General features: G+C 49.2%; 1 protein-coding gene across 1 annotated transcript in view; it reads right to left on the reverse strand.

Annotated features, from left to right (window-relative positions):
• Positions 1-12,251, reverse strand: part of TMEM214 (transmembrane protein 214) — a 656,291-nt gene that overhangs the window by 543,529 nt on the left and 100,511 nt on the right. Inside the window, exon 3 of the mRNA XM_069605536.1 lies at positions 9,024-9,174. Within this exon, the coding sequence (XP_069461637.1) occupies positions 9,024-9,174 (151 nt within the window). The remainder of the gene's footprint in view (positions 1-9,023; positions 9,175-12,251) is intronic.

The raw sequence follows: 12,251 nt of genomic DNA on the forward strand, positions 1-12,251 counted from the left end.
CGTTCTGGTGGAACGTGCTCTCGGGCGGCCGGGCTGTAGCCAGAGAGCCACATGGAGATGGAAGCCTTGGACAAGGCCTTACCATGGTTCAGAAGACCAAAGTTCACGAATAGTTGAGACGTCTTCTGGAAAACTTTGTGCGTGCCACGTAGAACTTCAAAGCACAAGCCACATCCAGCAAGTTCAAAGCCCTTTCAGCCGGCGACGAAGATTTTGGAAAGAACACAGGCAACACCAAGGGCTTGTTGAGGTGGAATTCCAACTGATGGCATGAAATTGGGGTGCGTTTGCAGCACCACCCTTGTGTCGAGAGAAGTCAGATAAGGCTGTTTGCAGGATAGGCCCTGGATGCAGAGGTGATGGCCACGAGGAAAGCAGTCTTCCATGAGAGGAACGAGAGTGGCCTGATGCATAGGCTCGAAAGCCCCCCCAACCCCATGAGCCTCATCAGTACCACGTGGAGTTCCCACGCCGGGGAAGGCGCTTTCACCAGCAGGAACGATCGAAACAGCCCTTTGAGGAACTCCTTGACGAGACAGTGGGACCAAAGAGAAGACTGTCCTGGAGAGCCAGTGTAGCGGGAGATAGCCGCCAGATGCACCTTGATAGAGGCGTGCGGCAGCCCCACCTTGGCCAAGGACAACAAGTACAGAAAAATCTGCGGGGCCGTCGGAGGATTGTTCTTCTGCATCCGGCACCAGGTCGCGAAGCGCTTCCACTTGTGCCCGTAGCACTTAGTTGATGACGGTCTGGCCTTGGCAAGGACCTCCCTGCAGTCCGCTGGCAACTCATACCCTCGGAACTCTATGGCTGCAGGATCCCGCAGGTTCAGGGACCCTGGGTCATGATGCAGGATTGCGCCTCCTTCTCTGGTGAGCAGAACCACGACCACTGGCAGCTTGACCGGCGGTGACGTTGAAAGGCTGCGACAAGGATCATCTTGCATCTGCACAGTTTCAGTTGATCGAGTTGTCGCAGCAGGAGCGGCAATGGAGGGAACGCGTCCAGTAACAGGCCTTCCCATGGGAAGGAAAAGGCGTCCCCCATGCTCCACGGAATTAGTCACCGTTGCAAACAGATTGGGGTCTGCCCAACTTGAGGACGTGGTGGTCCACTTGATCCTGTCGAAGTACCCACTCATGGCAGGCGCCCAAGCTCCCTGCTGAGGGAGTCGGCGATGGTGTTCTTAACTCCCGCCAGGTGAAAGGGGATGAGGAACATCTCTTGGGCGATGGCCCAGTGCCCAAAGTCATGCGCCACTCTGGAGAACAATCGGGATCTGGTGCCCCCCCTGCTTCCTGATGTAGAACATCGTGGTGGTGGTGTTGTCCATGAAGACCCTTACCACTTTGCCCTTGAGGGAAGGAAGGAATGACTTAAGGGCCCAGAACACAGCCCGCCGCTCCAGGATATTGATGTGGAGATCCCTCTCCTCCGACAGCCACAGGCCTCTGGCGAGATGTCCGGTGTGGGCTCTCAGCCCTCCAGGGAAGCAACCGTGGTGACTCTCCTGGTATGGGGGGGCTCTGAAATCCTGTGCCCCGGTGATGTTGTAGCGTACGCCCCACCACCTTATCGCTCTACGGTACTCCTCGACGAGGGTAATCCGGTCTGCGAAGCTCCTGGACACCATCCCGCGAGCGTCCAGGGACTTCTGCATGGGGCGCATCCGCATCCTGCAAAGTTGGATCAGGTAGATGCACAATGACATCATGCCGGGCAGTGACTTGATGGTCCGCACTGTGGCGGTCTTCAGTGACAACAGCCGTTGCACCTTGCCCAGCAGGGCCGCTATCCAACAGCGCGTTCTGGGATGGTATCAAGCAGGACTTTGGATAGTTGATGGGAGAACCCCAGACAGCAGCCGGACATTCATCTCCATGTTGTCTATGGCCGTCTCCCTTGAGTTTGCATAGGTGAGCCGGTTGTCGAGACACGTATACGCATACATTCCTCTGAGATGTAGATGGGCCGCCCCTGGTGCTAGGCACTTCGTAAACACCCTGGGTGGTGATTTCAGTCCAAAGGGGAGAGCATTGAACTGGTAGTGCCTTTCCTGTACCACAAAGCGCAGGAACGTTACATGCTTCTCGTGAATGGGAGCGTGGAAGTATGCGTCCTGCAGATCCAGCGACGTCAAGAAGTCACCTTCCTCCAATTGGCAGAGCACTTGCTGCAACGTGACCATCCTGAATTTTTGTGACTTGAGGTATTTGCTGAGACATTGCAGGTCTAGAATGGGCCTCCAGCCCCCGGTCGTCTTCTTTACCAAGAAGTATCTGGAGTAGACTCAGAGCCCTGGAGTCGCTTTGGAACCAGCTCCATTACCCCTTTACGTATCATGGCCCGTACCTCCCTGCAGGAGCTGAGGGATGTGCTGCTCTTGCCGGGCCAACAGAGGTATTCGCTAACACTTTTGCTGGAACTCAAGAGTGTGTCGGTGGGCGAGAGTTACAATCTTTCGTGGCGTGCGTGCTGCCTTGGGAGCGATGGAGTCAGCCACCTCCACCGAAAGCCTTAACAGCCTCTGTAGGTCTCCTTGGTCACGGACAGGGAGGGATGACGGTACGAAGAAGACCCTCCACCAAAACCTTACAACGATTTGCCGGACATCCTACCGGAGGCACGAAAGGAAGGGCGGTGTCGTTGAAGAGTGCCCAGGTCTCGGTCCGTCTCTGTCAGTCTAAATGGCCTGCAACTACTCGTCGGCCTTCACTAAGAGGTTGTCCCCCATCGAAGGGCAAGTCCAGCACCCTCATCTGGACCTCCTGACGGAAGTTGGTGGCTTTCAGCCAGCCACGGCGACAGAGGCAGATATTGTTCCCCCATCTGTCAGAACCCTGTGTCAGAAATGTACAGGGCCACTGTGATGGCATGGTCCGAAGCCACCTCCCCCTCCTGGAGGATGGAAAGCGGCTCCACCCACTGGTCGTCGGGTGTGAACTTCAGCATAGGGGCCATCCTATACCAAAGCGCCCTGTTGTACCGGGCCAGGATTGCTAGTGCATTGGCCACCTTGACCGCCGATGCCACTGAGTAGATCACTTTTCTTCCCATGGCATCTAACTTCTTCCCCTCGCTATCCAGAGGAACGGCAGTTGAAGGCAAGGGGGTAGACTACGTCTTTCTTGCTGCACCAAAAACACTGAATCCAGGGAAGGCTGCAAACGTAGGCACTTGGGCGCAGACTCCGGCACCTGGTACTTTTTCTCCAGCCTATCCCTCTTGGCTGGATTTCTCAAAGCTAGGCCCTCGTCCCAAACGTTGTCCAGGAGAGGCACCGCCAAGATGGTCTGCCTCTTGGCCTCGCGCCGTTGGTATAGGAAACATTCCTTCATGGTCTCTTCGGACGCTCTGGCGAGCATGCCATGGAACAACCCCACCTCGTCCTGGGGAGAATCCCTTGCGAACTGCCCGCTGTGGCCATGTCATCCATGTCCGTCCCCGTGTCCCTAGGGGGAGGTGGGGCGGGCACATGTGGCAGTTGATGCAGTGGTGGCGTAGGGTGCCGCTTCCTCTTTTTCGCCGTAGGTCGGTCCGGGGCCGGCAGTGTAGTCAGCATCTGTTTCTGAATCTCCGACACCAGGGTGTGCCGGGTCGAGGGGATGTCCAGCGATGCACCCCTCCGAGGAGTCGGGCGGTAGGCTTACTGGTGCCCCACATCGTCGGTAGGTCCGCCGTCGTTACCTCTGTCATTCCCATCGGGAATTTCACTGTCGGCGTCCCCCTGGATCGTGTGTACGGACGCCTGGCCCTCCTCGTCCGAGGAAGAAATATCTGTGCCCTGGAGTACAGTTGAGGGCTCCTCTTCCCCCCCCCCACCCTCCCGAACTCTCGTTTTGGATCCCGAGGAGTTAGATTCGGGCTCAGGGATGGCATACTCTTCTCCAGTATCCTCTCCACTGGCTTGACCGATGCCTCCAGTCTCTGGGGCAGGGATACTCTGGGCACTGCCGGGGCAACCTTGGCTGGGCCATCCCCCTTTGCCTTCGAGAGGGCGGCCGCCACGAACTCCATCGACGACTTCACCTGGGCCTTCTGGTGTAGGTTGGTCGCCTTTTCCCACAGCTTTGCCGGGTTAGCCGATTTCCTCTTCAAGGAGAGCTGGAGCGATGGATGGAGATGGAGGCAGATGGTGAAGATGAGCGTGCCCTGCCCCTCGCGGGTCCTGCTTGCGCGGCACCCCTGACGGAAACGGACTTGCGGTGCTTGACCTTGTATTGGGCCCCCACGGATGGAGCACCCTCAAAGGAATTAGAAGCCTGCTCTTCGGACCGGCCAGTCCTGGGTGAGGCATGGCCCTGCTTTCCGCACAGGGCAGAGACCTTGGCGCTGAGCCATGCCGGCAGCCTGTGACTATCCTTCACAGTTCATTTGGAGAACCCAAAGTAGATTTCGCAATCTGTTTCCCTGTGATCCGGATGGAGACAGTAGAAGCACTGGAGGTGTTTGTCCTCTACAAACACATTCCGCAGCTGGAGCAGAGCTTGAAAATGGAGCTTCCCTTCTCCTCCGACATGGTCCGGTGTGCGGAGTGTGCCTGATGACATTCTGGAATCTTGGGTGAAACTGACGATTCTTGCCCTGGAGGGGCGTTGAAATTCACTCACAAACAGATCCCCGCTCATCAGCCGATGTAGAACAAGCGTACACAGGCTCTTGTTTGACAATTGAACTTTTTACAGAAAAGGTGTGAAAAATGTAGATCAGCTCACAGAGCAAAACCCGAGGACTCCCAACACTTGAACGTGCGGATGGGAGAGCAAATTTTATTGAAACTCGATGGCAAAGGCATTGGTAATGCAAAACAAAAAGAGAAAAGGTACACATACTGGCAATCGCTCCCCTAGTAAGAGCATCATTTATTATCAGCAGCCTTGCTCCCAATTCACTGTGGCAGCTTCAGAGTAGAGCATATAAGCTTGGGCCAGGTTTCTGCAACACTCCAGATGCGTTGTATTAGGACCCCTCCTATGATCCATCACCATGGACTATGCTAGCTATGCCTGATGGCAGTTGCAGTCCAAAATATCTGGGAAGCCAAAGGTTGCAGGCCCTGGCCTAGGTCATACAGTCCTTCCTCCAACAGGGACAAACCCAAATGTTAGCAACTAAAATGGAAAGCATCAGACTACAACAGCACCGCTCTGAGCCACGTGATGCCGGGAACTATTCCAACAGACTTCAAAATGGCAGGCCAGGGTTTTAGAGATAACCAATTAAGAAGAGAGGAAGGTAAAAAATGGTAACAAATGGGAAACAAACAAGAACCAAAATATGCCACCAGGGAGGGCCAATCCCACAGGAGAGAAGGCAAGAGGTAACAAATCCCAGATATTATGGTCGAATTTGTTCAATCCCAAGCCATATAATAAAACTCAGGGGAAGGAAATGCACAACAAGGACAACGCTCCAAGAGAGAAGTGATGCAACAAGAGACCATCAGAGGGGGAAAGCCTTGTACGCGTTGGAGGCAGTTATTCAGGCAGTTCAGAATTCCAAAGCTAAAGAACAAAAAAAAAGAAGAAGATCAGCAATAGCCAGAGGTGAGCCCCGTTCTACCCAAAGCACTGTGGGTGCAGAGGATAATGGGCGGGCCTCAGTAACCCAGTTGATGCCCTTGCATTTTAAAAGGAAGCTGTCCAACCCCTTGCAGACTCAAGTGTTCTGCTGTGTAGTAAAGATCACCTAAAGTGAAGCTGAACCCTGTGCTCAGAGATACCCAGTACTACTGCAGTAGTAACAGCCATAAGAGCTTACAAATACTGCCCCATAGATTATATGACACACCCAGGACCACAGAGTGCTGTTTTTAAAGGCTAGGAAGGAAAGAAAATAAATAAGAGGCAATGCCAGCATAGACTACCTGCCTGGTCCACTTGCTGCCAGAATGTCCCTACGATCAAGAACTAGTACTCTGCCAGGTCATGACCTCTAGAAGCTCCTGGTGCAGAGTGCCTAGTTGTGGACCCGACATCATCAAGCGTCCTATGTGTGGCCCAGACTCGCATCAAGGAAGTTCCTATTGGGGCTTACTCACATGCAGGTGGAAGAGAACAGGGAGTGAATGGAGGAAAGAGGGTCACAAATAACAGGGTAGTCCGAGAGTTAAAGAGTGCCATTGAAGTGAAAAGAATACTTGCCCCTCGGAGTGAGAGCAATCACTAGGAGGTTCTAGAGGCCAACATGCACCACATTATGTCCAGGGCCTGTTAGGAGTCGTTTATCCTGATTATCACAGTATATAACAATTTAGGTAAGCAGAGAAAACCACCAGAGCAAGAACTGTTGCACGTTTCAAAACCCCAGCTTCACACTCCTTCTGTAGAGGGGCCAAGAAGTGTTCATTGCCACAGCCCTCTGACCAAATGTCACAAACCAACTAACCATTGGTCTTGCATTTTCACTACAGCTCATTCCTGCCTCAAAAGTAGGGAACTGTTGACACCATCGCCATTCATTCTTCAATAAGGGTCATTGACTGCTTTGACTGAAGGAGGCCCATCAGTAAGGCCCTCGGATAGCACCAGGACTGGAAAGGTCAGAGTAGTTCTAGTTACTGCAAGTGTTCAAGCCTCCACAAAGCAAGAACGAATCAGTGCCTGGAAGCTGCCATAGCTCCACTGGTCTCAGCGAACTCTGTCAGCACGAAGGAAGAACACACAGAAGACACTACACATAGGTGGCATTATTATCATCACAGATTATATTATGCATGATCTTGTGTTGTCCAACATTGTCCTGAGGAAGAACCTCAACAGTCCGAAATGCACTGGCCATTGTTGTCTGCCCACTAGTTAGTGAAGATGATGCAACTACATTAAAGCTAAAAGCATGATTCACAACACATTTGATTATGAATCGTTTATAGTATTATAATTTGCTGTAGTGTGGACTAGAGAGGTGCAGACAGTACTGGGAATTTTCTTCCGAGATATAGTAGCATGGGTGGTTTACTGTCCAGCACGAAATACCAATTTTAAGAGTATTAATTGAATCAATATTTGAGGCCTAATTCCTAAAACTATATACCATTTGTTATTTTCCATGTTGGCCAACATTTAAAAGCCTGTCTATCTGCAGTATGTCCCTCTATCCTAGTCGGTTTTGTGAAAGTGGCACAGGGCCAAAAGACAATTTAACAGTATTCTACATTTGCAAACAAGGAGATTAAACATAGGGACAGGATCTCAAAAACCCCAACTGCTATGGAAACGGAAATTAAATACCTTCAATAAAAACTATTCAGAACAGCATTCCAAACTTACAGGACAGCCACCCTGCTGTGTGAAAGCCTAAGCTGTGCATGAATCGGAGAAACCTGCTTAAAAAGGCAAGGGTTTTGGGACAAGAAGCAGAGTCGAAAGACCCGACGAAGAAACCGTGAACGAAGCTTGCTGCATCCTCCTGGACTTTTGACTTGTCCGGTGAAGCCCTTCTGCTGTGCTGAAACTCCTTTTTCAATTCGACAGAGAAGCTCTGGAACGGATTACTTCTCCCCTTGGGTTAGTGGGACCAACTAACCCCTAGACGAACTCCACTGGACCATCTTCCCCGACTGGCTGTACTTCATTGCTGCAAGAACCGAGTGCCAGGGGTCGAGTAATCCGTAGTCGAGTGAAACGTCTGAAATCCGGCTAGAAGCTCCAGGAGTCTACCAAGGACCCTCCAGAAGCAGGACTAGTAGAGCTCAAGTCCCCTCACCAGAGTGCAGGACCCAAGGAGTGAAGGATGCCCAACCGGTATACGAGATCAGCGACGGTGCCGTTTACCAAGCGCAGTAAACCGCAAAGTGCTGCTGAACCGAAAAGAACCCGTAGCTGCCGACAACCTCCCAAGTACCGCCTTCGGAGTACTCCAGACATCCTTGTCCCCACGACCGGGACTCCGGTACACGGGGTCTGCACCGTTGTAGCAAGACAGAATCCAGCTAGGCCACTCTTTTTCGAACCAGGAGGTACTGTTTAGACTTGGGATACTTGCGTCATGGTCTTTTAGCTGTGCTTTTCTCAGCTGGGAATTGCAGTGGCTTACTTTTAAGAGTTTATTCCAACTCTCTTTTCAGAGATTTAACAGCATGTGACTTTACAAGTGATTTTCTACAAACTAACTTTGTGCAAGACTTTTTCTGATTTAAGAAGGGACTCCGCTCCATAGACTATGTTCGAATTGACTTTGGCTGTCCTGGCTCCCCAAAGACTCTTCTAGTCAATTGACTCTGCTATTGTTTGCCCCTCATAGGTGGTAGCCTGTTGTGAACTGTTACTGCTGGGAAAGGCTTGTCTAGACTTAATTAGAAGATTTAGTTGTGCTCATATACCAAGAACCTGTAACCTTTTCCTTCCATAAACATTGCCTTTCTGCGAACTCAGAATCTGCAAAGTAGAAGCAGTGTGATACATAAAAGCCATTACTATCCTTGTGATTGAAGTCACCTCAGGGTGTAAGAATTGTGTAGAAGCAGATTATCAAAGATTATCCACTGACCGGTTTTGATTCTGAAAAATAATTTTAAAGTATATGTAGTGTTACATGAATTGCCTTTTTAAAGAACACTTATTTAAAAATCGATGTTAAATAAATAACTATTCTTAACAGAAACCTTGAGTGCAAGTAACTTGGCTACTTGCATTTACGCATTTCATTTGTACAGTTCTACAGCTCACATTTACCCCTCTTGAGATAGGCCTGGCTGCTCAGTCACACTACCAACTTGTGTAGTACAGACCTATACCAAAAGGTGGGTTAACTAATACCATGCAGTTAAGTGTTGTGTAGTTTCTCACAGTGGGACTGCATCAATTCTTACCTAACACTAACCTATCCTTTTGAAACATCCACAACATTCTGATGCATCGTGACAATGCTACCCAATCTGTCCCTTTCACGGCCAATGCCCTTGCAGATTAGAACTGGTACACAGGACAGGATTACACAAGATGTTAACAAGGACGACATAAAAATCAATGCAGTCATGCTACACCAATGAGAGATACCTGGCTTTCCAACTTGTGATTACTGACCATGCGTGTGCTGGCTGAGCGTAGGGTCACTCTTGGGAGCTTGTAGTTTAAAGTTTAAGTATCCTGCAAGATCCTTTGCCCACACAGATGGGTTTTCAGGAAACATGTTCTGGCTTTTAGTCAATTCTGCCTGAAGGTCAGCCAAATCCAGCTGTAAAATTGAATTTAGAAAAGTATGTGTTAAAAAAAGAAATGGAGAAAGTACCAAAAAAAACCTTATACTTGATAACTGACATCATATAATTGTATGCCATGCTACACCAAATTAGATACTTCAACCAAGTTACAATTTTCTAGTTACACAGCCAAATTGTGAAATTATAAATGTTCCCTTTCCAATGAATCGCCAGACAACAGAGCAAAGCCACATCACCTCGAGGGACTCCAGCTGCCTTAAAATTTGAAAGCGGACTCAGCTACAGACATTAATGCATAATTTGAAGACTGATATAGTTGTGTCCAACATAATAAAAATAGTTTATTTTCATCTTATTTTGCCCAAGTAGAGGATGAAAGGCAAAAAAGGGCTCAAAGGGTTTTCATTAACCAACTGCTATGGCAAAGACAACGGTAAACTGCAAAGGTTTTAATCTGCACTTACAGTCAATGAAAAGCAAAGGCTGTCCACCTGTTGCCCTGCCAATCAGCAGATATGCAACTATCAGTGAAGTACACCAGAAGGGTCAAACCCATGCTGCTTATTTTCTGCTTGGGTGAGGATGGTGTCAATATCCATGATGAGTAATGATAGCCTAGAGGCAGAACTGCAGTCAAGTATAAAAGAAAACCATACCAGCAGGAAACAAAAGTTTAGAATTTCCATTACAGATTGTACAATATGTGAATTGCCAGCAATTTGGCCAGTAAATATGCTTGCAATACCGGCATACTTTGTTATTTCCCCTCCAAAAATATAGAAATGCACATAGCACTGAAAGCCACACAGAACTAAAACAGGATGCGCCTGTAGCAAATGCCTGACTTTCACGTGTCCCTCCCTCCCCAGAATGTGCGTATCCCATTCTCCAGCTTTGTTGCCATCATTGCTGGAGTCATTTGGACAAATGTGGCCACGAACACAGATTTAAAAAAGGTCCACATTTGGGTTTGATTAACAGAAATATTTTGTGCAATCATTGCATGTGTGGAAACACGCGAGTACCATATCAGATGTGTAAAATGGTAACAAGTGGAAGAATTGTTTGTGCATTATGTGACGATTCCAAGTTGATTGTCACCTCTCACCAAGGGGGAGCTACCGCATTTGGCTCTAGAGAGGTAAGCCCATTATACTTAAACCCCAAGGCACAGGGAAAGCAGGATCCTTCTGGAGGGGACCACCCCCTTAGGGGACAGGAACACCTCAGAAGGGTGCACCAGTCACCTTCTCTCTCCCTTGCCCCCAACCACTAAGACCTTCTGGCTGTATAAAAGTGAAACTGCAAGACAACCTATTTGTGCAGTAAGAGGGAGGTGGAGGGGTGGGGGGGGGACAAACTGAGAAGCACCCAGAAGGGAGTAAACAAGTGTTTTTTGGAGTATTATAAGGTCTTGCACAAGGAGGTTACGGAGGAGGAAGTGGTGGATATACAAGAAGCACTAACAGAGATAAATCTCCCCAAACTGTCTGATGAAGAGAGAGAGAAGTTAGAAGCACCGATAATGATCGAGGAGGTACAAAATGTGATTAAAGAACTGCCAACTAGCAAAGTCCCAGGGGCGAATGGGCAACCCAGTGAATTTTATAAAGAATACAGAGTGGATATTCTTCCCCCGCTACTAGCAATGTTGAATGAAGCATTGGAAAGAGGTACGTTACCCTGTTCATTACAGGAATCAATTAGTATCCCCCCTTCTCAAACCTAATAAACCAGAGACAGAACGTGGATCATATAGGCCCTCTGTCCCTACTGAATCAGGATGGGAAGATTCTTACGGCTGCGATGGCAGTGTGGCTAAAACCAGTGATAGGCAAGCTAATCCACCCGGATCAGACGGGATATGTCCCACATAGGAATATTAATAACTTGAGACGGTTGTATCATAGAATAGATCCCACTAACAAGGAGGCACATGAAGTAGCAGTGGTATCACTTGAGGCTGATAAGGCGTTCAAACTGTTAAATGGCCCAGGCTATTGGTGGTTCTGGAGGGATTTGGTATGGTGAGGGTGAGGCTATTATATACGGCTCCTATGGCGAGAGTGAAGGCATCTCCGAGCAAAGGCTACTGAATAGAGTAACGAGACAAGGATGCCTGTGGCCTCCGATGCTCTTTATATTAGCGTTGGAGCCGTTAGCAATCAATCTATGGGCAGAATTTGGGGAGGTGGGGATAAGCACATCAGACAGAAGACATCTCATCTCATTGTATGCCGATGACCTGCTCTTGTACCTGAACTACCCGGAAGAAAACGTGCAATATGTCCTGGAAGAGCTGCAGCAATATGCCTTAATGTCTGGGATAACGGCGAACCCCCAAAAATGTAGCCTATATCCCTTGGGGGGTATAAAGGAAGACCCATGGATAGTCTGCCAGTGCTGCCAATAAAGTGGGAGGTGGTAACATTTAGATACCTGGGAATAGACTCAACATAAACTCTCAGAAGAACACAAGCTTAATAAGGTTGAGGCAGTGAGTAAAATTGAGAAAAGCATGTCCTTTTGGGCAAAGCTACCGCTGTCCATTATGGGGAGGGTGGCTCTGCTGAAGCTGGTGGTGCTTCCGAGACTCCTACATTATTTTGCTAATGTCCCATTTGCAATTCCGAAGGGTTTCTTCAGTAAATTACATAGTACGTGCAGGAGCGTCATATGGCATAACACAAGGAATAGAGTAGCATTGTGGGAACTTCAGAATACATATGAACATGGGGGCATTAAGCTACCTAATTTTGAGGGGTACTTTATGGCTAGTCAACTACAATTTGTAGCTAAGTGGCTGTCAGATGAACAAACGCCGGAACTACGGCTATTGGGGACAGCTGGTGCTCCTTTTTTCCTGAGAGAAGTGATATGGCTACCAGACGTGTATATACGAAGTGAGCACCTACTGTTGCGCCTCGGGTGTAACATTTGGTGCAGAGCCCAAAAGTGGCTGGGGAGTGAAGCACTATATTCCCCACAAATACCGTTGGTGGCGCTAGAGGGGGAGGATGATCAGACAAGGAGGAATGTCCGTAAGAACTGGGAACCATTGGGAGTAGCTACAGTGGGAGATATACTTAAG

Source organism: Ambystoma mexicanum, chromosome 4p (assembly GCF_040938575.1).
Source record: "Ambystoma mexicanum isolate Mex_15411 chromosome 4p, UKY_AmexF1_1, whole genome shotgun sequence".
NCBI lineage: Eukaryota > Metazoa > Chordata > Amphibia > Caudata > Ambystomatidae > Ambystoma > Ambystoma mexicanum.